This window comes from Eretmochelys imbricata, chromosome 21, assembly GCF_965152235.1.
Source record: "Eretmochelys imbricata isolate rEreImb1 chromosome 21, rEreImb1.hap1, whole genome shotgun sequence".
In the NCBI taxonomy this organism is placed as follows: Eukaryota; Metazoa; Chordata; order Testudines; family Cheloniidae; genus Eretmochelys; species Eretmochelys imbricata.
Window position 1 is genome coordinate 8499396 of NC_135592.1, and position 25525 is coordinate 8524920.

A 25525-nucleotide genomic window follows, 5' to 3' on the forward strand; every position below is an offset into this window, starting at 1 on the left:
GTTCCAGTCCCTTCGCGGAGAAGGGATTGGAACTGGGATCTCCTACAGCCTAGGCGGGAGTCCGACCAGCGGGGGCGAAAGAGTGATTCAGCTTTTGCTGGGGCCGGGGCTGGTGGCCACTAAATATTAAAGTAAAAGCTGCTGCTCAGACAGCAACACCCTCTTCAAAGATTTCTTCCATCTCAGGCCCTGGGGACTTGAACCAAGGACTCCAGCATCCCAGCAGAGAGCCCTCACCACTAGGCTATAGAGGGCTTCTTGCTTTAATGTCTTCGTTTGTTCCAATTACTATTGAGTTAAAGTGGACCAGCTTCAAGAGGAAAAGTAAGCACCCTCCCAACTGACCAGCACCTCTCTCAGCAGCCGGAGGAGTGAATTGAACCAAGGACTCCAGTATCCCAGCAGAGAGCCCTCGCCACTAGGCTATAGAGGGCTTCTTGCTTTAATGTCTTCGTTTGTTCCAATTACTATTGAGTTAAAGTGGACCAGCTTCAAGAGGAAAAGTAAGCACCCTCCCAACTGACCAGCACCTCTCTCAGCAGCCGGAGGAGTGAATTGAACCAAGGACTCCAGTATCCCAGCAGAGAGCCCTCGCCACTAGGCTATAGAGGGCTTCTTGCTTTAATGTCTTCGTTTGTTCCAATTACTATTGAGTTAAAGTGGACCAGCTTCAAGAGGAAAAGTAAGCACCCTCCCAACTGACCAGCACCTCTCTCAGCAGCCGGAAGTGTGAATTGAACCAAGGACTCCAGTATCCCAGCAGAGAGCCCTCGCCACTAGGCTATAGAGGGCTTCTTGCTTTAATGTCTTCGTTTGTTCCAATTACTATTGAGTTAAAGTGGACCAGCTTCAAGAGGAAAAGTTTCCGTGAGCACCTTATGGAAATCCCTCTTTTCAGGGGGTAGACAGAGGAACTGAACCAAGCTCATTAGGATCCCAGGTGACCACTCTAACCACTGGACTAGAGAGGACTTCTCTGCTGCTTTTGGCCAAATCAATAGTTAATTAAAGTGGAAAGCTGGCCTTAGCTTCCTGCTCAAATCCACTCACCTTATTAGGCAGGAGAAATTGAACCAAGATCTTCAACAGCCCACAAGAGTGCCCTACTTCCTGTCCTCTAAAGGGCTTCTTACACTCACCTCTTGTTTTGGCCTAATTAATATTTAATTAAAGTGGAATAACTTCAACAAGAAAAACTGAGGATGCTCCCTGCTGAAATCCCCTCTCGTCAGCCCCTAGTGGGAGGAATTGAATCAGGAGTTCATGGCGGATAGGTCCCACAGTGGCTATTAGCCAAAAGGATCAGGGCCATAACTCCATGCTCTGGAAATCCTGGAACTTCTGACTGCTAGAAACTGGGAGTGGATGAAAAGGGATCACTAGATAATTGCCTTGTTCTGCTCATTCACACTGAAGTATCTGGTGCTGGCCACTGTTGGTAAACACAATAATGGGCTAGATGGACCATTGGTCTGACCCAGTATGGCTGGTCTTATGACGCTCCTCTCATCTGCTGGGGAGCCCTGCTACAGTGCCTAGGTCTGTGACCTCAAAGGCTGTATGGTGGAGAGGTCTTTGCCTGGATGGCAGCTGCTGCCTACATGCACCAGAGGTTAGCTAAGACTAGTAAACTCTTTGCACTGTGGCTGTCACTACGGGATGGTGCTGTGCCTGGGGGAGTCCCCCTTGAGCTGTGGAGAACTAGAGGAGCCAGCACCCCGCTTAAGATAAGAAAATACAGACAGTTTACAGACTCTTTAGTGCCGTGTCTTCCCCCACCGTCCTTTCATCAGACCCCTCCAGGCCTTCCTGTGTGGCTTCCTTACAGTCGCCAAACCAGTGCCTTATTGCCCTCTGCTGTCCGCAAACACACCCAGCCCAAAATGCCAGCAGCTCATACTGGCACAGAACTGAATGTGATGCTCAGGCCAGCGTGCGTCCAGAGGCAGGGAGCTTCACCCCCAAATGGATCACTGCCCTTGTCTGCTAACGGGCGCCCTTTGAAAGGGATGTGAGCACAATCCCAACGGGCCAGGATAACCAGCCCACTGCCAAGAAACCAGCCTCGTCCTTAGTAATGCCCTGCAGTCCATTGTCCAACACCCTCGGTGTAATGCATGGCCTTTGAGTGGCATGTCACGGCCTAGAGGTCGGGCCAATAGTGTAACTGCCCACTGCCCACTGCCGTCTGATTTTAGAAGGCGCAGGTTTCTGGGCCTGGCTCCCCTAATGCAGGTGAGCTTTATTTAGTGTTTGTATCAGTTATCTACAGCAGGTGGGTTGGTGCCAGTCCTTCAAATCCCCCTCCAATCCCTCTAGGCCAGAGGTTCTCAAACTGGGGATTGGGACCCCTCAGGGGGTCACAAGGTTATTACACCAGGGGGGTTGCAAGCTGACAGCCTCCACACCAAACCCTGCTTTGCCTCCAGCATTTATAATGGTGTTAAATATATTTTAAAGTGTTTTTAATTGATAAGGGGGGGGGTCGCACTCAGAGGCTGGCTATGTGAAAGGGGTCACCAGTACAAAAGTTTGAGAACCTCTGTACTAGGCCGTTCTGGGAAAGGCAGCCAAGCAGTGGTTTGTATAAATTTAGTGGCTGCAATTGGGAAACTGGGAACTACTTTTCTCCATGCTCCTCTTTGCCTTCAGCTCTTTCCCCACCTTCCCATCCTCAGCCTCCCAGAACTCATGATCCATGAGAGCTGCAGGGTTTCCCAGCAACCAGGAATTTGTGCTCAGCGCTATTAACTGAAGGGCAGGTATGTGGGCAGCAGCTCACCAGTCTCATTTAATGTAGCCCATGGGTTTAAATGATAAGGCAAAGCAGAAGGGAGACAAGGAGCAGATAGGTCAGCAAGGCACAGGGATGGGTGGGTCTTGACACATATTCTGTTGCACCCTCTAGTGGGGTGAAAGTGAAAGCTGGCGAGAATACAGCTAAAGTTGGATGATTCCATCTTTGCTGGATCTGAGCCTAACTGGCCCCCTCTATTCAGCCCTTTGGCTATAAAAGCAAGTAACATACAAGATGCTTGAGGACAGTGCTTAGATATTATGGTGGTGGATGCTGAAAAAACCCATAGATAGATGTTTTCAGAGCACGGCATGACAGCATAATCTGCCAACCCTGGCACTTTAGAGAAGAGAACAGCAGCCATTCCTCCAAGTTCCTCTTTTATCTGCCCACCTAGAAACTTGGGGTGTCAAAATAGGACTCACATCTGAGTGGCCCTGCTTTGTGTTTTGCATAATAAGAATGCAGCAGAGGAGGCTAATTTTGTACAATCAAAGCCGTTCCCCGGGCTCCTGCCTGCCTGCCATTTGTAAGTGCAAAATGACATTTTTTGTACATGCATCAGATAACCGTGCATCTAAGGGGCAAGCTTTAAAAAAGCCACAGCTGAACTGGGCACCAAATGGGCATTTTTGCACATGCCTAAAGCAATGTCACATCTTGTGCCCGTGTTTTGCACACACAAAGGAGGAGGGTGCGGAGGGACAATGTGAACGACAGAATTTTTGAAAACTGGGAGCGTGCCGTAAGACGTTTACTTCCCAAATTCCCTCCCCTGGCCTGGAGGATGGAGGCTGAGTTCAGAGGTTTGGCTTCTCCATGTGCACGGCCTCTCTCTCACAGGACGTGCGTTTACTGCACATGTATAAAGATAGAGATGCTGAATAAGCTCTATTTAAAGTATTCCCCCAGTGGACAGCTCTCTTCTGATTTCAGAAGTTAGGGAACACAACACACGCTATATTTTAAATACATTGATTTGATTCAGGCCTCTTTTAAAGGCCTCAAAACTCCCTCCCTCCCACTGCCTGTTTGGATCAGCTTTGAGACCTAAGCTTTGGGTGGAGCTGTGCATCGGGGAGCCTATGACTGGAAATGCAGGTCAGGATCCAAGTGACCGAGGTCCAGCCAGGAGGGAATCCAGGGTTCGTTCCCTTGAAAGCTTTGCCCATCACTGCCCACACCACAATGCTCATGGACGAGCTGCTGTGCCTGATGGGGGTGGCCAGCAGGTCATTTTGTTTTAAACAATCTACAGAATGAGTTTTTAACCTTTTTCATTTTATTAGGGCCACTCTCGGCCTGGGGCATCCTTCGCGCTGGCACACATGGACTGAGAACTCAATAAAATCCTCGCATCCAGCACCCCCTGGCCATTTTAACACAGAACGTGGTATCCTTAGCCTAACTAGACTTCTAAACCCATGTTAGCTCGTCTATGCTCACATTGCAGCTTAAACCCTAGTCTAGACAAGGCCGCTGGGGCTGAGATGAGCAAGGGAGAAGGGCAAATACCATATGGCCCAACAGGACAGCCAGGCATGGAGCTCTTAACTTGTGGGTCCAGGGCAGCCTTCTCCCAAGAGCAGTTTCCATCATAGGTGCTCCCGTGGGGGCTGTCTGGCAGGCTCAGTAGAAGTGGCCCGTGGGTAGCCGAGGCAGACAGAAGTAGGCGTCAGGGAAGAGGCTCAGGTTGATGGGGTTGTGGTCCAGGCGGATGTCCTCCAGGGCCCAGCGGATGTGACTGTGGTCCTGGCTGTCACAGAACGTGTCTTTGTGCATGGTTTGGATGTTGTTGTTCTAGCCGGGAAGACAACATTAAACGGTGGGGGGAAGGGGCAAGGTGGGGTAGTGGGGTTTGTGCATTAATTGTCCCTGGCTAGTATGAGACTTTGCTTCTGTTAGACTGGGGCTCAAACTAGATTTGGCCCGCAGGTGTAATGAGCCTCAACCCAGACACTCATGGATACATCCTTTAACCACTGGCTAGTTTGATACCATTGACAGGTGACTCCAATGCCAGAATGACAGTGGGACCTGCAGGATTGAGATCTACCAGCAAAGGCAGGAAGGGGCTGGAATAGCGGAGGGGGCACCAGTCAGGACTGAGGGGCACTGGCAGAGCTGGGTGTACTCAGGGGGCCCAGCATTGGACGAGCTGTGGGGAGAATGAGGTGCACAGTGAGGTCTGTGCCAGGGGACATTAGAACTGGGACATTGTGAGAGAGAGGATCTCGCCCCACACCCACCTGCACGATACCTGTCTCTAGCCAGAGCTCTCCGTCCCTTGACTGCAAGGGCAGCAAAATTCAAAAGCAAACGCAAAATCAAGGAGTGGCTGTATCTTTAAGGGACCATCACCCAGTCTGGCTGGGTGCCCTTGCTTGACTCGGCCACTGCCTCACCTGCAGGTGCAGGGACCGCAGATCCTCGGGCAGGGGCACTGGGATATAGTCCAGCTTGTTATCAGACAGGTGAAGGAACTGCAGCTTCTTCAGGTCCTGCAGAAACACAGGTGAATGCATCAGCCCTCGCCCTGCCCAGCCCCCTCACACACCAAGGCTCAGCAGGGTGGGGCGGAACTCACAGCTTTGCTGAACAGAACATGCTGCTCTCATGCTTGCATGGGATTGTCCCATCCCAGCAAACACTGGAAAAGCTGGGGGTGGCACTTTGGGCTTTGGCTGTTCCCAAGCCCCAGTCAGCTTCTCTATACAGAACATCTGGGTTATTTCTGTGGTACAAAGGGGTAGGAATCAGAGCCAGGTAGGCCTAGCAGAGGGTTGAATTGACCCAGGGTATGTCTACACTGCGGAGTAAGCCCATGGTTACAGAACTCAAGTTAGCAGCCCCTGGGTTTGTTAATCTAGGGGCTTGAGTGTCTACACTTATTATGTGGGCCCAAATCCAACCCCAGGTTAGGAATTGTTGAACCCTGGGTCCCAACCTGGGCTGAAGTGCCTACACTGCATTATACGGGTCCAAATCCAACATGGGAAAACTTGACTGTCCAGAGGATAAAGAAAGCCAGCTTGTGGGATTGTGGGCTACTGCTGGTGGACTCCCAGAACACGAGCCCAGTGGGGTTGCATCTACACTGCAAAGCAATAGCGCATGAACCCTGGGTCCCGGTTTGACTCACGCTCGGACCTTCCACCCCTGTACAGTCCTGAAACCCGGAGTCTGAGCCCTGGGTTAGTGCGATTTGTGTGGAGATAGGAGGGGGGTTTGGCTTGAGTCTGAGTTCAAACCCTGAGCTTATCTTGCAGTGTAGATATACCCCAAGAGACCCTCAGTCCTCTTGGAGGGTGGAAAAGAAGCTGTGAAATTTAGGGACCCCTTTTGGAATCTTGGGGCAGCCACCAGGCACTGGGCACAGACTCACCCTGAAGGCTTCAGGTCTGACACCGGAGCTCTGGATCCTATTGAGCCGGGCATCGAGCCGCACGATGCTGCTGGGCAATGCGGGCAGCACAGTCAGCCTGTTCTCGGCGAGGATGAGCTCTTGCAGGGTGCTCAGCAGCCGGAAGGAGTCCTCGCCCACCCAGGAGATGAAGTTGCTAGTCAGATCTATTCGCTTCAGCTTCTCTGATGGAGGGGAGGATAGACATTCTGCCTTCACAAACCCTTGCCATCGCTCACAACAGTGCTGAGCAATAATTAGGGGCTAGGCCTGGCCAGAGCCGTAGGAGAAAAAGCCAGCACTCCAGCAAACAGAACTAGAATGAACCAGGTCCTCAGCTGGTGTAAATGAACATAGCTCCATTGAACTCAATGAGCCAATGCCAATCTATGCCAGCTAAACTCAATCTAGCACCTAACACAACAGGCCAATATCCTGACTACGGTGGCTGGATGCAGCTCCAATAGAAATGTGAAATTCATTTATGTCTTTGTTATTATTATTCCTCCCAGGGCCAGATTTTCAAGGCCTCAGCATCCCCTCTCAGGGACAGGTTTTCAGAGGAGCTCAGCATCCATTTAAGGGCCTAAATCAGAGCAAGATTTTCAAATATGTACAGCACCCAGCAGGTCCCATTTTAACAGTGCCCAGCCCCCCAGACATAATGACAGGTTTCAGAGTAGCAGCCGTGTTAGTCTGTATCCGCAAAAAGAAAAGGAGTACTTGTGGCACCATAGAGACTGAGCTTATGCTCAAATGAATTTGTTAGTCTCTAAGGTGCCACAAGTCCTCCTTTTCTTTTAGCCCCCCAAACATGCACCTACTGTGCTGAGAGCCTCTGCAAGCCCCAGCTCACAGTTTGCTAGCTAGTCCTGCAATCTTAAGGCTCCAACAGTTTTGGCAGGGTCCATTCCATTGACTAGCACTGGGTGCAATTCCTTCCTGCAGGAAAGGAGGGATTTTAAAGCTACAGGGCTCCTATTCCAGCCAGCCAAGGGGGGAGGATTGTGCAACACCACTGTCCTGCCTCTAGAGGGACCCGTTTAGGAGATCTCCAGGGCTGGGCAAAACCCAGCCAGTTTGCTTCACAGGGCATGAAGGGATAACTGTTTTCTCTGGGTTTTAACCATGTACAAAACTGCCGCTCCCCACATTTTGAGTTCAAACTAGCATGGAACAGATTCACATGCTGTGCAAGCCGTCCGGGGGGCTGGAACCATTTGTACAGTGGGGGTGCTGAGAGCCACTGAACCAAACTGTAAACCCTGCATATGATGGAAACCGCTTCAAGCCAGGGGGTGCAGCAGCACCCCTAGTTCCCGCTGTAAATGGGGGCACCTGGACCGGCACCATTGCACTCATGGCTTTTCCATTTCCAACATCTATGAGCCCTGCAATGTTCTGATGTTACAATCAGAGAGTTCTTGGCCCCTCCAGTTCCTAGATCCGACCAGCTCCTTGGAAAGCGGGGAAGACATGATCTTCCAGCACTCACTCTAACTGGGCTTTTCCATCTCCAACATCTATGAGCCCTGCAACGTTCTGATGTTACAACCAGAGAGTTCTTGGCCCCTCCAGTTCCTAGACCCGACCAGGACTTGCTGTACCGGGACTTTAATAAACAGCAGCATTGGTGCAGTGCAGTGTTAAGGGCTCCCATTCCCCCTCCTGGGAACAGTCTGCATTTGGCTCCCTGATTCTGCGCCTGCAGATGGCTGGGGCCGCGTGTGAGAGAGGCAGCTGTGTCCCGGCCTGGCTCTTCCCCACATTGATGCCCTTACACGCCACTCAGCAGGAAGGCAGAAGCCCTACATTAAACTGTATAGAGGGGTGTGGATGAACCGCTGACATGACTGGGGCTTGTGTGCCCAGGACTTGGGGCTAAAGCCAGCTCTGGTGTCTATAGGCCTGGCTCCCATTGGTGCCATGGGGAGTGGCATCTGTGTACACCTCCAATTGTACCTGATGCCCAAGGAGCAGGTCTGAGCCCCCTGCTGTGGCCACACAGTTGGTTGGGAGGAGTCTAAACCTGCCTAGGGAGGATTCGGTGTCAGATTGGATCTGGACTCAGCCTAAACATTGTACGAATCTGGAACAGGACCCAGTGTGACAGCCGAACAGGACTCTGGGATACAAGGGGCATCCTCTTCCCTCAGGCAGCTCTGCAATGGATCCACTTAACCCCTGCCCCCAACTCCCTGGGAGCCAGTGCAAAGTTTCCCCACCCCCCCATATCCCCCAGCAGAGCACAGTGATGCACAGACACCACTCTGCGTGGGGGAGGGCAGCGGGCAGGGCCCCGGCTCCACATACTCAGCCTGGCGAAGTCGCTGGCTTGGATGCGGCTGATGCGGTTGAAGCGGGCGTAGAGGTACGTGGTCTCCAGGGGCAGCGGCGGGATCTGTTCCAGCTCGGCATCGTCGCAGTACACGGAGGTGCTAAGGCACACGCAGACCAGGCAGGTGGGCAGACCTGGGGCAGGGAGAGCCGGAGCAGTCAGCCAGCAGCAACGAGCAGGGCTTGGGGGTATTAAATGTAACCTCCGATTGGTGCCAGGATGGGGGGCCAGATTCTCAGCTGGCCTAGCTCCACTAAAGACAACGGAACTCAGCTGGCTTACCGCAGTGGAGGATCTGGCCCGACACCCCATGCTGTGGGTTAGCAGCAGAACCTGAAGCCTTTTGAAACACCCCTGATTCTGGGGTTCGTTGCAGACTCCGAGGCCAGACCACGTGCAACTAGTGGGACCAGATGTCCTGATATGAGGGGTCTGTCTTATATATGCAACTATACCCTCCCCCCACCCTTCGAAAAAAAAACGTGTCCTGATTTTTCACACTTGCTATCTGGTCACATTACGTGCAGCATAAGACTAGCTTGGGCCCAGGAACCTTTCTGACGGAGATGGACCCAAAGCCAAGCCCTGGAGCCAACCCCTCCAGAATTTCAGGTGACCCAAAATCAACCAGCCGTGCAGAGCTGGAGCCTGGGGAACCCCCCTTCCCGATCCCAGACCAGAACTTTGGAAGAGTCAAAGAAGAGCCCAGCCCCTGGGAATCCAGGCCTGGACTTCGGGAGTTCAGCAGGTGCTGTGCTGTTCCCCAGGTAGCGCTGGAAGGGTCCTTAAAGCTCAGTCTGTTCTCATACGTTCTATTTTCAAGTGAACCTGGAATGGCCGTGCATTGCAGGGATGGTCAGAGCGCCTTGGGGGAGGGCAGCCTGGACAGGGACTGCCCAGCCCCTACCCGCGCTGTACCAGCTATGTAGATACACAGAGGGCTTTGGTCTCCAGGGCTGTCAGGTCAGCTCCTTCCACCAAGCGCTAAGTTCAGAGGAAAACAAAACAAGCAAAAAATCAAACCACGAGAAAGGCCAGGAACAACCGGCCAAAAGAGCTGCTTAAAAACAAATCAGCTCTGGCCAAATCTCAACCTGGGGGGGTGCAGCTCCACCAAACATAGCAGCAGTACACCAGGGATCTGTTTGGCCCTTCTGCACTGTCAGAGATGAAACAAAAGGAAACCGTTTGCATCAAGCAAACATCTGATTCCCCTACGTCTGGAACTAGACCCTGCTCAGCCAGGCAAAGTGGCAGGGTGACAAGATTTCTGGCACCAATTAAAACTGTGTTGGGTGTATTTTGTTTTGTTTTTCCTCTCTTTTTCCTCTTCTCCCCCCAGAGTGTGCGCGAGACTCCGAATCTATTAGTGGGGGAGTTCAAAGCATAAAGGCAACAATTTCCCTGAGCCTACTACGTAATTTGTCCCAGTTCGGAGTGACAGAAAATGAATAAAGATATTTATCCCTCGCTGCAGGATTTTAATTGTCACTAATCTAATTGCTACTCTATCCGACTGTCGCAACATCTCTGCTCGTTGAAGCGCTGCGGCTTTGCTGGTGTTCTCGTTGCTGTGAAGCGATTCCTTTCTGACACCCTCTCGCCCGCCGTTTGATATGGGAGACGCCCCAACCATGTTCCTCACGCAGGGCAAATACTTGGCTCCTGGAAAGGGGATGATCTGCTCACCCTCACGTCCTTCTGCCAGCGCCTCTCAGCTCCCAGGGTCACTCACTGCTTCTCTCTCTCTCCTCCCATCAGTCCTGCCGCCCCATGCAGGGACGGGTCTGCCTCTGGGCTAGAGGCCTCAGAGATTCCCCACAACATGCTGGGAAGGGAATGCCTCCATCCCACTCATTTCCAAAGCCCTCTCTGGCCGACATTGAGAGGGGCTTTCCCTGTACCCCTCACCCCCATGCTGAGAGAAGGCTCTTTCCAGACTGCCGTCATTGCTCGTGGCATTTGGAGACCTATTCTCCTGTGAGCAAATCCCCCATGCTGCAGCATTACCCTGGAAGACCAAGTGACGAGGGCTGGTCTCTCACTCACCCTGTTCGGTTATGGACCCGAACAGACCTGGCCCGACAGGCTTGGTCGTGGGGGATGTTGGGGGTGGCCTCCTGGGTGCTTCGGTTGGCACAGCTCTCGTGCTCATGACGCCCTCTAGACGCTGGGTTGGAGGAGCCAACGTACCAACCTCAATCTGCAAAGACAGGGCAAGGGGCATCACGGCACCGAGCACAGGATGCGGGGCTGCGCTCCCGTTAAAGCATTGATCAGTCACTGACTCCTCCCTTGCCCTGCCCAGCTCACACCTCCACTGGGGAGGGGCAGAAGGTGGCACAGGGCAGGTTGGAGGGCTACAGCAGTGATATACCTGAAATAGCCAACATCTAGGGTAGGCAGGTACCCAATCCCGTTGAAACGCACCCAACTCCCTTTGGCTCTGCTGAAGACCCCCAAGTGCAAGAGGTAACAGAGGTAACGGAGTGCTCCATGCAGCCTCAATACCAGTCACGTCTCGCATTCACACGGCGCCTTTCCTCTCCATGCCTGCAACTCTGCGAGCCGAATTCGGCGGGGATGGGTAAGGGCAAGTGGCTGTGTGTAAGGGAGGCTAACACCATCTCGCGGCGGCTCTTTGCTGAGTCCAAGCTGATGTAACGTGCATGCTGCAGGGCCCTGGAGCACACGTCCTCAGTTTAGCCTCAGCCCTTATTTTGGCCCCGCTGATCAGCTCAGTGATGCCAATGGGAGTTTTGCAGAGGACTCCAGCGAGAGCAGGGTCAGCCCCTGTACACTGGAACAACCGCACCGCTTCTGAAATGCAGCCACCCTCCTGTGAAGGAGCAGCATGCCCTGGTCGTCTGACACACAGCATCCAGCAATGAAGCACGGGGCAGGGAGTGAATTGAAAGAGAATGCCATGTGCAAGGGAATGTGCAGAGACCAGGTCAGCTCCTCAGCTAGGGTCAATCCACCTAACTCTGTTGATGGCACTGGGATCCTGCTGACTGATGCCAGCGGAGACTCTGGCTCGGGGACTTAGGGAAGCAGGGTAGAACTACCCACCAGCTAGGTTAGCGCCCCTACCCTGGAGCAGCCTGCCACGGATAACAGGGATAACAGGGTTAAAAAAAGAACTAGATAAGTTCATGGAGGATAGGTCCATCAATGGCTATTAGCCAGGTTGGGCAGGGATGGTGTCCCTAGCCTCTGTTTGCCAGAAGCTGGGAACAGGCAACAGGGAATGGATCTCTTGATGGTCTGTTCTGTTCATTCCCTCTGGGGCACCTGGCATTGGCCACTGTCAGAAGACAGGATACTGGGCTAGATGGACCTTTGGTCTGACCCAGCATGGCCGATCTTATGGATCTTTCGCAATACCACTGCTTCACTCTGCCGTAGCCTCTTTAAACCAAGTACATTTGATAATAAGTCTTCACAACCCCTCTGTAAACATGATTATTTCCAGCTTACACAGGAGCAAGCTGAGGCATGGAGAGGTTGATGTGATTTGCCCAAGGCCATGCAATAAGTCATTGGCAGAACTAGGAATTGGCAATAGGATTGCTGCTAACCAGGATCAGGATCTCACTACCAGGCAATGCTATCTCCTAGTGTGGTCAAGACCTCAGTGCTAACTGTTAGGGGAAAGCTGGTTCTCCCTCCTGACTCAGGACTTTAGAACAAGTCTCAGACAGTGTCATACCCATTTCCTTCTGGATCCTACACTGCTGCAAGCCTCCCTATAAACCAGCTGACTAGGAGATCAGACTAGATAATCATGATGGTCCCTTCTGACATTATAATCTGTGACTCGATGAACGCTCTTCTTCATGGCTTGCAAACTGTACCAGAGAAGCACCTAGGAGAAGAGAGTGAAGTACCTAAACTGGGGAAAGTGGGGTTCTAGTCACAGCTAGACTCCTGACTCCCAGATGAAAGCGTTTCCATCCACCAAGTGCTGTGGCTGGAAGAGTGGCCAGAATGCCCCAGCCCTGGAGAGACAGGGCAGGGAACAGGAGGGACACTCGGCTCAGCGACGGTGGTAGCACAGAAGCTACCCTGGGGATCCTAGAGGAAGGAGCTACCTTAGGACTCCCCACAGGCGCATGAAGAAGAGTTGGCCCATGTTTCTGCTGCCCTGCTGTCTCCATCTTACCTTTGGTGCCAGGTCACTGTAGTCATAAAGCTCTTCATAGAGGCTCGGGTCAATGATCTCTCCATAGTTGTCTAAGTCGTAGTTGGGCAGGTCCAGGTTGTCATCGGTTGCAGCGTCAGCTCTGGGCTTCTCTTCCTTCTTCTTGCCTTCTTCTTTAGATGGGGCGGCCAAGGCCAGCACCAGGGCCAGGGTGGTGACCCCCAGCAAGGCTGCGCACTGCATCCCGCACCTGTGCCGAGAAAAGGGAAGCAACAAAGCATTTTTGTCACCGTTGGTCAGCTCAGTTCTGCTGTTTACAGGGCTGAGCTCGGGTCTGAGGGATGTGTCCTACCTGCACAGCACAGGGCTCTGATTCCCCCCAGGAGCACCTGCCTGAGCACCTACCGGCTTAACACGCACTGGCAGGACGGTGCGGGGAACCCAGCGCTAGAACAGCAAGGGGGTGCCGCGGTCTGGGAGTGAAGTGCATTGGCAGAGCCGAGTAGCGGGAGCCCAGGGTTGGGACGGCGAGGAGTGTGGCAGGCCAGGAGTGAGGGGCGTTGTCAGAGCCGAGTAGCGGGAGCCCAGGGTTGGGACGGTGAGGAGCGTGGCAGGCCAGGAGTGAAGTGCATTGGCAGAGCCGAGTAGCGGGAGCCCAGGGTTGGGACGGCGAGGAGTGTGGCAGGCCAGGAGTGAGGGGCGTTGGCAGAGCCGAGTAGCGGGAGCCCAGGGTTGGGACGGCGAGGAGTGTGGCAGGCCAGGAGTGAGGGGCGTTGGAAGAGATCAGATTCGAGGGGCACTGTGCTGGGCGAAGGGGATTCAGCAATGCAGTGGCAGGGGATGGGGTGAATGGGGAATCCAGGAATACCACAGCCAGGTATGCTGCTGGCCACGATAGCGGAGCTCTGTCAGAGATGCGAGCGGAGGTTCCCCTTTGTAAACGACAACATTTACCCCATTCATCTCAATATTTTGCAAACCCCGTTGTCCGACATCCCCTGCTGTGCAGCAAAGACAGGGGCTGGACAGCAAGCCCTGCTCACTTGTGCTCAGATTTCCAAGTGCTCTGCTCCCAATGACTCTTTTCCATGAGGGCTCAGCACTGGTTGAAACACCTCAAGGAGGGCTGGGTTTGCAAAAACACCCAGCAGCGCTCAGGGTGACACGGATGGGCCAGCTTTCAGAAGGGCTGAGCTCCCTCCCAACCAGACGAGCTCTCCTGGGCCTGCAAGTGGGTGCTGAGCTCTTTGGGATACCTGGCCCAGGAAGCACTAGTTGGTGTCTCTGCCCCAAATGTTTCCTCCAAGTGCTGGCAGCTGGCTTTACCCCCCCACCCAACCCTTCACTTTAGCTCCTTCTACTACACCTTCTGTTGCTCTCCTCAAGTCTCCCCGGCCTTGTCCTGGAGCACTTTAAACAGGCTTCCTCTGCAGCCGCAGAAGCAAGTGGACATGGCTTTCCTGCTGGAGAGAATCAATGGACTCTGCCTAGAGCCCCGGAGGAAATCATTACTCTCCTTTTCTTTTCAGGCTGTTTCATGCTTGAGTGCCCTGCTGTGAGGAAAGAGGCCCAGAGCTGCTGTACAGAGCGTCACCTCCCGCTCACACGCCAGATCCAACCGTACAAACAGCCTTCAAAGAACAGGCAGCTTGGAGAGAAGCTCCCCAAGTGCGGGGTTAAGACTTTTCGCTGGCCTGAACTCCTTGGCTGCAGGACGGAGAGAGGGTGTATCATGAGTTCAGGAGTAACTCTCTGCTCTTATGTGCTACTTGAGCCTGAGATCCCAAAGCTCGTGACAGAGTTGGGGGAGCGATATTCTTCCCATCGCACAGAGGGGGAAACGTAAGCACAGAGGGGGGAAAGTGACCCACCCAAAGTCACACAGTAGATCAGTGGCAGAGCTGGGGAGAGAACCAGGAGTCTTGATTCTCAAACTCCTCTGCTCTAACCACTAGATCCCAGTCCCTTCCAGAGCTAGGATACAAACTAGGACTTTGATGATCGCTCCCTAGTGAGGCTCTTCTCAGATGGACTAATGAGAACCTGCCCTGAGCCCAGTGGGCAGGACCAGAGCTTGTCTCGGCTGGACTTTGCTCTCTGCATAGCTTACAGGGTACAGTCATCGCCACCAGCTTGCGTGGTTCATATTACTGGATCCTGAGGCCTGAGTGTCAGAGCGCTCTCTTCTGCAGAGCGGTGTCCGTTAGCAGAGATGCTGGCTCATTACTGGAGCGTACATGGTAGCTTATGTTTCTGGGAGTGCACGCCCTGGGGTATGTCACACAGCCTGCACATCTGTGTGGATCCACCCCTTGGGATAGAGCTGGGTGAACTGCATGAGATTTACCCGGCCCTGCGTGCACAGGAGCACAAACGGCTTGTGAATTATAGTCTGCCCTTCTCCCCTCAATAGACACACTGGGGGCCACACTTCCAGTTCGGTGGACAGTTGCCATGGCTGCACACACAAACGCCCCTCTGCCTGCTCAGTTTGCACATGCAGTTGCAGTAACGAGGTGAGGGTTGGGCACCTGCCCTGAAACCCGTTTTAAGAGACTGCTTCGGGAAGCAACACATATCAATTGCCTACAGAAGGCCTTCAGAGACCAGAGGACCGGAATTGCACTATGCACCTTCGATGACACTCTAGAGGTGTGATGGAGCAGGGCGGAGTGACCTGGGAATGTCGCAGGGGAGTTTTACTGGGACTGTCTGCACTGGGGTTGGGATAGCAGGGGGTGGCTTCACTGGAGGGACAATGTAACCTGAGCCAGGAGCGGGTTTGGGGGCGAGGTGACACATTTTGCTCCCGAAGCTGGACAAAGGCTGGAGGAGGAGCAGGGGGGAGGCTGGGTGAGTCAGCTGGAGGGGGTTTTGAGTTGGGAGCAGACTGGGAAAACGGAGGGGACCCCAAGGCTGGGGTCTAAGCTCCCTGCCCCCCCAGAAGGACCTGTCTGAGGGGTCCTGGTTGTACCAACAAGCTCTGTTTGGGACTATGTTCCTGTCGTCCAATAAACCTTCTGTTTTACTGGCTGGCTGAGAGTCACGGTGAAACGCAGGAAGAGGGAGGTGCAGGGCCCTGACTCCCCGACACTCCATGACAAGGGGCTACACTGTCTAACACAGGGATTTCCCGCACGGGGCTCATTCGACAAACTAAGGGCAGGACGCATGATGAAATCCAAACTTGATTAGCTCCCTCGGAAAGGGGATTCATTCCATTCAGAAGCGGCTCCCGCTTGGCTGGCAGCCCCTATTCTGAGCATGACTCAAAGCGCCTGGCCCATCTGTGCGTACACACAAACACATGAGCACCTGGGTGTACACACAAACACACGAGCACACATGCATGCACAAACAAACACGTCCGCATGCCCATGCACTTGCAAACGCAGTATCCACACCAACACTCCCCCCCCCACACACCATCCATACTTCCATGCATTCGCAAACACAGCCAAGTCACACACACACACTCAAACACACATGCAACAAACCTGGGACAACATGTACACCCATTCACGCTCACGCTTGCTTGCCACAGCTCTCTCCAGTCTATAAAAGACAGCACTGAATTGCAAACGTCCTGAAGTGAGGAGTCTGGCCCTTAATCTCAGCTAGTTTCCCACAGATCAAACCCAGCATTAAGAGAGTAATAAAAAAGCCTTTGAAAAGCACACTGCAGGCAGCCCCCATGCATTCTGCATAAAGCCCCACCCCCACAACGCCTCTGAACTGAACATGAAAGCCCCTGAGCTCAGCTCCTTCCAGAGAAAGAGAGAGAAGGGGAGAGAGAGGCACAAGTCACAGACCTACCCCCTGGTCCCTCGGTCTGCCCTGGAAGAGCCCGAACCTCCCAGCTCCTGCAAAGCGGATGTGCTGGGACCAAAAGGGCTGTAGAGGTTTTAAGGAGGGCGAGGGGGAGGGCAGCCCTGGTTGGGGGGGTGGGAGTGTGCAGGGGATAAGCAGGAAGTGCAGCCAATCAGGGTGGTGATTATTCTAGCTGTCACCTGCCCCCCTCCCATGGTGCCCCTTGTCCAGTGCCCCCAGGGGCTAGCAGGCATGCTCACTTACAACTTTCTTCCAAGAGGTTGGGCTTGCTTTTAGGGCCTGCATGCTGGGATGGGGGAGGTGGCTCGGAGAGCACTTTTCTTCGCCCCTGCACAGACTTTACAGCCTGTGACCTTGCGGGGGAGGCAGAGGTGCCCTAGGGTGACATGCAGCTTGTGCAGGGGGACACATTGCACAATGCCCCACTTACACCCATCAGGCCTAATGCTGGTCCCACCAAAGCCAGCCGGCGTTTCGCCATAAACTCCCCAGTGTCTGTGTTGCACAGAGTCCAGGGCACCTCTCCCCACCTTTGCTGGGCTGAGTTTCACCCCAAGCTGGGAAACATGCCTAAGGGTTGAGTGCCCGTTAGGTCTCCCCTTGGCTTAGGGGGGACTTAATGCAGCGCGTGATGTTCACGGAGGATAACACGGACACAAGCAGAACCGCGTGGGGAGAGACACATACGGGGCGTGCTCAGCCTGTAAAAACCCTGGCTGCGGGGCAGAATTCACTGAGAATAGCCAGGGAGGAGCTCTCTTTCCAAAGGGCTAGGTCTGCCCTGTGTTATGCAGCAGGGGAGGGGAGATAGGGGTCACACGCTGGGAAAGACTGAGATTTCCCCTAGGCTTGGATGCATTTTGGAACAGTGACAGTCCAGTATTTCATGTGAATTTAGCACTGGGGCAGGAAAGGGGTGGGTGGGGAATGTGCCTTCAGGAGATAGGATCTCACTGGTTTGGGGCCAGCCAGCATATCTAGACAGATCCTTCTTTGGTGGGTGCCAGCCCCTGTTCTTAGCCGGGTCCTTGTTGGTTGGGTGCCACCCCCCATCCATAGCTGGGAGCTCACTGGCAGTGGTCTGATTGCGGTTACGGCCAGGATGGGCCCACGTCCCAGCAGCCGGGTGGCTGTTTAAATTCAACACCTCATAAAAAACCTCTGTCTTTGCAGCCAAAACTCCGTTTGGAAGCAGCCACCCCCACTCCCTCCCCATGCAAGAGATTAGTCCCGGCTCGCACCTCCCTCGGCAGTGCTGTTGGTTTGGAAACCTGGACAGGGGGGGCACGTTGTGTGTTGATGCCAGGCGTACAGTGCTGACATCACAGCCGCTCCCCTCTGGATGGGACAGCGGCTCCTCCACGTCTGTGTGCGACAACCCCCTCACATCCCCTTCCCCAGGGCAGAGGGATGGCAGCATGTCTGCCAGGCACACAGTCCCTGTCAGCCTGCGAGCCCCCGAGCTAACTCCCCGTGGCCTAGAGCCAGCGCTGCGTGGTCTCCACACAGGAGGGGGCCTGAGCGGATGGCCTCTCGCTCCCCAGCTTGGAAGCACTGGAGAGGCAGCGAGCAGAGCCCGCAGGCAGCGGGCAACCCTGCAAGCTTAGCAGGGAGTGACGCTGACTGGTTGTGAAAGGAGTTCTGTCTGATCCTTCCCTCCCAGCTGGAAGACGCACCTTAGCTGCATCTGATGAGCAGAGTCTGTCGCAGTGCAGGGGAGGAGGGAAAGCTCTGCTTGGGGGTGGGGTGCAAAGAGGAAAAGCCCCCTCTCTGACCCCTGGCAGTGTTTGTATTGCAACCCATCTGGCAGCGCCGGTGGGTGAGTTCCTCCCTCCCCATGTGTCACACGGCAGCCAGGGGATACTTTCATCCCCCTCCAGCATGCAAGTCTGGAAAGTAAGGCAGAAGCCTGGCTGGATCATCCACTCTGCACTCAGAGGAGGAGGAGGAGGAGGAGCAGACTGGCTGAAAGGGACAGCATGGGAAACAAACATGATTACTGAGTGGCAGTGTGGCCTCGTGGAGAGAGCGTCAGACTGGGACTCGGAAGTCAATTCCCAGCTCAGCCACTGCTTTGCTGGATGACCCTAGGCAAGTCACTTCACTCCTCTGTGCCTCAGTTTCCCCATCTGTAAAATGGGCATAATGTACTGATCGGTGTAGGCAGCACCTCCACCAACAGATCTTTACCTTAGTGTTAAGCTGTTCTCTTGTACGTTGTTATGTTGTGTTGTACGTGAAGCTGTTGTGTTGTATGTTGTTATCGGGGGGCTTTAGTAGGAACTTATGTCCTGCCCATGGTTCTGGAGTTGTTACTTGCAGCGTTCGGATAAATCTCTGCCCTTCTAGCGCGATACTGACCTTCGTAAAGCGCTTTGAGATCTAGGGGTGACAAACGCTAGATAAAACTAAGCGTTATTATTCCAGGGGGCGGGGGGTTCTGTACTGCTACTGTGCTGGGGAGCATGGGAGACCTGCATCCTAACCTCCCTTAACAGGGCCCTGAGGGGAGAGGGAGCTGAGAATTTCAAAGAGCAGCTGATTTTTAAAGGTAAATATTTGCCATGTGTGTGTCTGTCCCAGGCTGCGCCCACGGCTGGAGGTGGGTAGCGGCAGTTTATTCTCCTCTCTCATCCTTGCATTAGTTTAATGACAACAAGGGGCGGAGAAGCACTGTCTACAACCAGGCATAGCACAGCGAAGCTTCCCCCCGCCCCAGCAAATGGGCCTCGGCTACAGCCTTCCCGGCGTCTCCAGCCCTGCCGGTACTACAGCTCTGCCAATGCACCTTAATCCTGCCCTGCAGCCCTCCCTGCTAGTCCAGTCCTGTGCATTCTACAGCCACCGGCTGCCCAAGCCAGTCGACCGCCCTAGGCCAAACACCAGTCCACGGCTGCCTCTGCTCCTGCTCTCAGGGTGGGACCCTTTCTCCATCTGCCCCCACCCCACCCCCTCTTCGGCCTCCTCCACCCCATCCCCTGCTCCCCATCCATCCCTGCCCTGGCTTCCTCTCCCCCCCTCCAAGGCTGGGGACCCCTATGCCCCCTGCAATCCTTCCCCAGGAGCCACTTAGCTCAACCACAGTGGAACCTAGGCACCCTCCCCTATCTGGCCTCTCATACTCCGCACCCCCAGCCCGCAAGCCGCACCCCCAGCCTGCCGGTGGGAATGCTTCCCAGAATCCGGCTCCTCGGAGGCTCAGCTCGCAGCCGCTCCTTCCCCCGGGCCACTCTGCCAGCCTTATCCCCTGCCATCCATCGCAGGAATGGGGGGGGGGGGGGAAATCCCCAAATCTGCCATCCCCAGAAATCCGCAAACACCCTAGCAGCTGCCTAGCTTTGATATGCCTAGAATGGCTTCTGCCCACAGCTCCACCAATGCACCTTAAGCCCGACCTGCAGGCCTCCCTGCTCTCCCATTCCTGGATCCCTACACACAGCTCTGCCAATGCCCCTCAGCCCTGACCTACAGCGACACTGCTCCCTGGTCCAGCCCTCTCCATGGCGGATGGCCGGAGAGCCAGTTTCGTGCCTTGTGACTCGAACAGATGCGCTCTAGGGGTTACTTCCTAGCTTGATGCTTTCGCTTCACGTCAGCCTCCGAGGATCAGTGTCTGTCGGAGGGACTGAACATCACTGCCTTTTGGAGGACATGTATCCAGATTACACACGTCCTGGCACTGACTGGGCCACCTAGCCTGGAGCCTGGAACCAGAACCTGAGCCAGAGAGAGGCCATTAAGCGTGCAACCCCCGGAACACCCATGCGCACTTCACATCTGCAAGGCACAGTGCCCGGTGCTCATGCCTCTAAAAACCTCATGTGTCCCCCCCCCCTCCCCCCCCACTCATCGCACATACGCACCCCTCTGCAGAGAGCCTCACTTACAAACACACAATCCCATCATACAGACACACACGCACACCGCTTCTGCTCTCTTTCACGCACACAGCCTCCTCCCACACATGCTCCCACCTCCAGAGATTCTAATGCCCTACATGGCAAGACAGGTGCCGTCTCACACAGCCGTACACGCAGCGTTGCAGGCTCAGAACCATAGTGGGGACTGCACCGAGGTACCCTGGGTCCTGCGTTTCGTTGACCACCCGCACAGGCCCATGCGGGGCAGTTGGGAGGGGTACGTCGGCCCCTGCTGACGAGATGATTATGGAAAGGTGGAGTGCTGGGGAGGTGCTAAGAACCCTGGAAAAACCCAAGCCGTGTTCTAGCTTGAAGGGCAGCCATGCCCTGCAGCCCCCTCCCCGCTAGGCACAGAAAAGCGCCGAGGGCCTGCAGTAATCCGTTTTAAGCCCTCATTAGAAGGCTCGCTAGTGCTGGAGGTGGCGTGGCAGCCCGGAGAGGCGCGTTCCAGCTGACTCAGCGTGTCTGCTCCTTTGAAGGGCCCAGCGGCATTTGGCTGCTTCTCAGGGGTCACCTGGGTGCTGTGCCGCCGGCTCGCTGGATGAAACAGACTCGGTTCACGGGGAAGTCAGGAGTGAAGCGCTGATCACGGGGGCTGCCAGAGAGAGAGGCTTGCAGTTCGGAGATCACTGCTGTAGCCAGTGAGGCTAAGTGGAGGGAGATACTAAGGGGAGGCATTAAAGGCAGACAGCTAGACTCCCCCTGCTTTCCCTGTCCCCCTCCAGCCCAGAAAATACCAGGCACAATTCATTCCCTGTAGGTTGGAAGATTTTAAACCACTGCCAGAGAAAGGGCTAGACGTGGGCTGAAAGCCACAGCCCAGGCCACGGGAGCAGGGAACTGGAGAAGGCCCAGGATGCAGCAAGAGCTCTCCGGAGGAATTCTAGCTGAATTCAAACCCACGACAGCTCTGCTATGCCCCGTTGCTTTTCCAAAGGAGTCGAGGTTTGCCCAGGCCATTTCTTCTCTTCCCCCCTCTCCTTGGCTGCTGCTGCTTGACTGCCACCCACCACCCAAGAGATGGCTGCATTACACTGGTGGGATATAATGGAGATAAGACCCCAGCCAGTGCTGCAGAATGAATGGGGCTTTGCAGGGCACTGGGGCTCCATGCTTGTGCATCCACTGATAGGATGGGGGCCGCAGTTTGTAATTAGTCTTGTTATGCACTTTGCACCGGGCTTCATATTTTAGCCTCTCTCTCTTCTCCTCTCTGCAGGATCGATGACTCCCCACTGTGATGACACCCTCCCCTCCCCTCTCCTTCCCATATATCAAATGCCCTGTCAGCCGGGGGAATGCCTTTGATGTTCCCATTCCCATGCGGCATGCCCAGGTCCCCTGGATCATCAGCAATCCACTAGGGCTAATTAGGAGATTTCCCACATTCCCCTTGATGCCTGCTCACATGGCTGGAGAGCTCACAAGCTACCACCCCACTTTCTGACTTTTGAGCCCCACTTTCTGACTTTTGAGCTGTTTGCGGGGGTGGGGGAGGGAAAGAAATGATCCCCTTCCTTTTTGTTGTTGTTGTTGTTGCTGTGTTGATATCCTGCAGGAGACAGGGCTGTCCTGTCTAGAGGGGTGGCAAGGTAATTCTCCCTCTCTCGCTCACATACGCATACCAGAGAGTTTACGATTCACACATTGGTCACAATATAAAACACTCCGATTTTATCCTGCGGCGATCAGCATGAGGCTAGCTTGCTCCCTGCACCCACTCTGCACACATGGACACGTCTCCCTGCCAACACACACGTGAATGGAGCGCCACGTCTAGGCACATGCATTCATACACACACACACACACTCACCCACAGACCCCCGCCCACCCCTTTATGATTCATGCCTCCCTGACAATCTCTGATGAGCTGAGTCTATAGCAATGGGCAGAAAGGTACGCTGCAGCCCACACCCATTCTGTTCCCGTGCACATGCCCCCCACACATATGCACACACAGCCAGTCACAACCACTTACCCCACACATATCCATATCATTTGTGAGCTGACACATACACCTAGACACCCAGACAGACAAAATCTCTCCTCCCCACACCCATTCCACGTACAGCTAGACACAGAGACTCACCCCAGGCTGCGTATTCCCTGCACAAATGCTCCCTCCCCAGAGGGGTGTGATCATGAACTGAGGGCAGCTCCGAACTGGCAAGTGTTGCATGCTTGGAAAGTGCATGTCTCCTCCACCGTCAGCACGTGGCCCACAGAGAGGGTCACAAGCTCCTACCAGCTGGCAGAGTTAGTCCTATAGTTCAAGCGGTAGAAGTCTTTGCTTCCGTGCTAAAGGTCCCCGCACTTCCCTGGGATTGTCTGTGGTAATTGCATGTGCAAATGGGCCAGACGACCAGTGTATTTCTAAAGATGGAGGCCTAGATTCCCCGCGGGGCACAGCAGAAAGGAGGGGCCACCCGGGAGCTGGTTACAAGTCACTGATTCTCTGTCCAACCGTGGCCCAGCTGAGAACAGCCTGGAGGGCTGCTGTAATTTGCATCAGCTGGTGGTGCCCTGAGGACCCATCCACCAGCTAGGGATCGCTTGAGCAAATCATGATCTGGCCACACCTCTGCCCTGCAGAGATGGTTGCTTAGGCTATGCCAGCTCCTACGCCTGCTGGAACCTTCCTTACCGTGGGGATATCCCCAGCTAGGGGGGCTAAGGTTAGATTTCTCTTTCTTCCCTCTGGCAGCATGGCCCAAAGGGAGCAGAGGAAGGCAGGGCACAGGATCTGACCCTGAACTTCATAGTGGTGCCCAGACACCAATGCGATGGGCACCATCCCAGAGAACCCTTGGAGTGAATAAATAATCAGTACATCAGTTGCTAACAGGTCCCTAGGCCGCATTTTCTGACCGCACTTCCAGGTTTCTTTTTGAATCGTTTTATTTTCACTGCCACGGGCTAGGAGAAGTGAAAATACCATTGAGCTAAAATCAGTTGAGAGCTACTGTATGTATATAGCTATACATGTACAGTGTACCAGTATATATTACACATATAGATATATAAATATATACATAGGGTTTCCAGGTTTAAGGTTGAAACCAGTCAAACCCAATAAATCCCACTGAGGAACATTTGAAGAAGAAGGTTTTATCAAAAATACCTGCCTGGAATTTGCAATTTTCACAGTCTTTGTGGAGGGAATGGGTAGATCTTAATAGTCTCTCTACTGCTTACTGGTAGCTCATCGCTGTGGCTTGGCAGGTAGATTTTGAAAAGCACAAAGGGGAGTTAAGGCATCTAACTCCCATTGATTTTCATGGATCACTCATATCGCTTTGCAATGGAAGCTGGACATCTAACTCCCATTTGTGCCTTTAAAAACCTCCTCCTCTCACAGAGGGTTCATGTTTTGTTGAATTCAAGGGAGACAACTGCTGCTGGGTTTATTTGTTTATAAACACCGATTTAAAACGGATTTTTTTCCCTTTAAAAAACGAGCCTCAATTGGTCCAGAACATAAACATGGAAAATCAGAAAGAACCGAAACCCAGACCCCTATGTATGCAGTGGCGAAGGAGGGAGAGCCGTACATATAAGAACTGGGGGTGGAATAAAAAATAAGCTTTGAGTATTTTTTTCAAAATGAAAATGAAAAAGGTACAAACAGGCAGCGGTGTTTGGTTCTGTAAAGCGACCGAGAATGAAACATAACGCAAGGTCGGCTAGGAGAGAGACCAGGAGATCACATTCTACATGTCACAATCCAAAGCAACTCAACCAAGATCAATGGAGTGACTCTGGAGTTACCCCTGCGTCACTGAGATCTGAAGCTGGCCCCACGGACATAAGTAGGAGAGCGAGTTTCACGCCTGCATTGCTGTTAAAATAATTGACTCCGAGCGTGTACCTCCAACAGGAACTCCTGGGAGGACGTGTCCAGGGGACAATGGGGCTGTCTGGTCACTAAGGATGTGGTCAAAGCCCATTGATGTAAATGGGAGTCCATTGGCTTTGAGGGCCGAAGTGGCGGGGTTTGGCTGGAAGAGGGGGTTGCACGTATACCGTCGGCTACTGAGTTCAATCTGTGCAGCTCCACGGTGCCATACTGGCTCACAGAGCGAGCCAAAGAGAAACCAGACAGAGAGATCAGGGCAGGATAGGAAGAGAAGAGATGGTGGGAGGGTTTGAGACCTGGTTGGAGGTACAGGAAAGGGGTGTATGTGGCCGGGGGTGGGGGCAGGCTTCTTGGAAATTATATTAAGGTGTTTTGTTTCTATATGCAATACAGAGACACACACACACACTGGTGGCTCATGACACCCCAGCTCCTTCCAGCTGCTAAGATGGAGGCAATGCAGCTGTAAGTCAAAAGCAGTCCCAATGTGAAGGGGGAAAGACCAATGAGCTGGAACCTCCGCTACCCTCGCCACTCTGCAGTTCATGGAGCTTCGCCAATTCACACCCACCAAAGATCTGCTAAGACAAGGAGCCAAAATGGATTCACACGCCGGGTGGGGTGGGGGGGCGTCAAGCCTTAGGGACGTCTCTTCCCGACACTAAGCCCAATTTTGCTCTCAATTACCCTGCACAGAATCCTGCTGAGTTCAAAGCGAGCTGCACAGGGGTAAGGGAGAGCAGAACTGGGCCTGTTTTGCTGTGCCTGCTTGGAAAGGTGACCTCAGAACGTGCTAATACCGGAGGCAGAGCAAATCACGGGGATCCAGAGGGATTCGAGTCACTGAGGTGAGCAGGCCACCGAGATGGCGAACACACTTCATTGCTGAGATGTGTAAAGTGATTAGTCTGCAGACGAGAGGAACCAGGCCACGAGATCTGAGCTGAGTGTGTGGCACCCAGCAGCACGCTGATGGGGTCCCGGGGGGAGGAATCATTGAAAATCTAAGCCCTGTGCAGAGCAGAACAACAAAGCCACGCAGGACACAGTAATGCCTCATTCTGCCCATTGGGCCGCATGCATGGCAATAGTTGGCACTAGGTTGTGGCAATAGTGCTACTGTGCCCGATGCACGTTTGACACCTTCTGAGCTTCAGCACGCAGCACGGGGCGCTGCTCCACACGCCACTGGAGAGGATGCAGTGTGAGCTGCCAAAGCAATACTCAAGGCTCAA

The 25525-nt window shown here is 53.9% G+C and overlaps 1 protein-coding gene across 1 annotated transcript; it reads right to left on the reverse strand.

The window, feature by feature from the left end:
• Positions 1-4426: 4426 nt before the first annotated feature.
• Positions 4427-12925, reverse strand: OPTC (opticin). The gene is made up of 6 exons (XM_077839333.1): positions 12704-12925; positions 10588-10741; positions 8514-8672; positions 6183-6385; positions 5203-5298; positions 4427-4597 (listed from the first exon to the last, which is right to left on the reverse strand). Exons 1-6 carry the CDS (start codon positions 12923-12925, stop codon positions 4427-4429), a joined length of 1005 nt encoding a protein of 334 aa, XP_077695459.1.
• Between the last annotated feature and the right edge of the window lie 12600 nt (positions 12926-25525).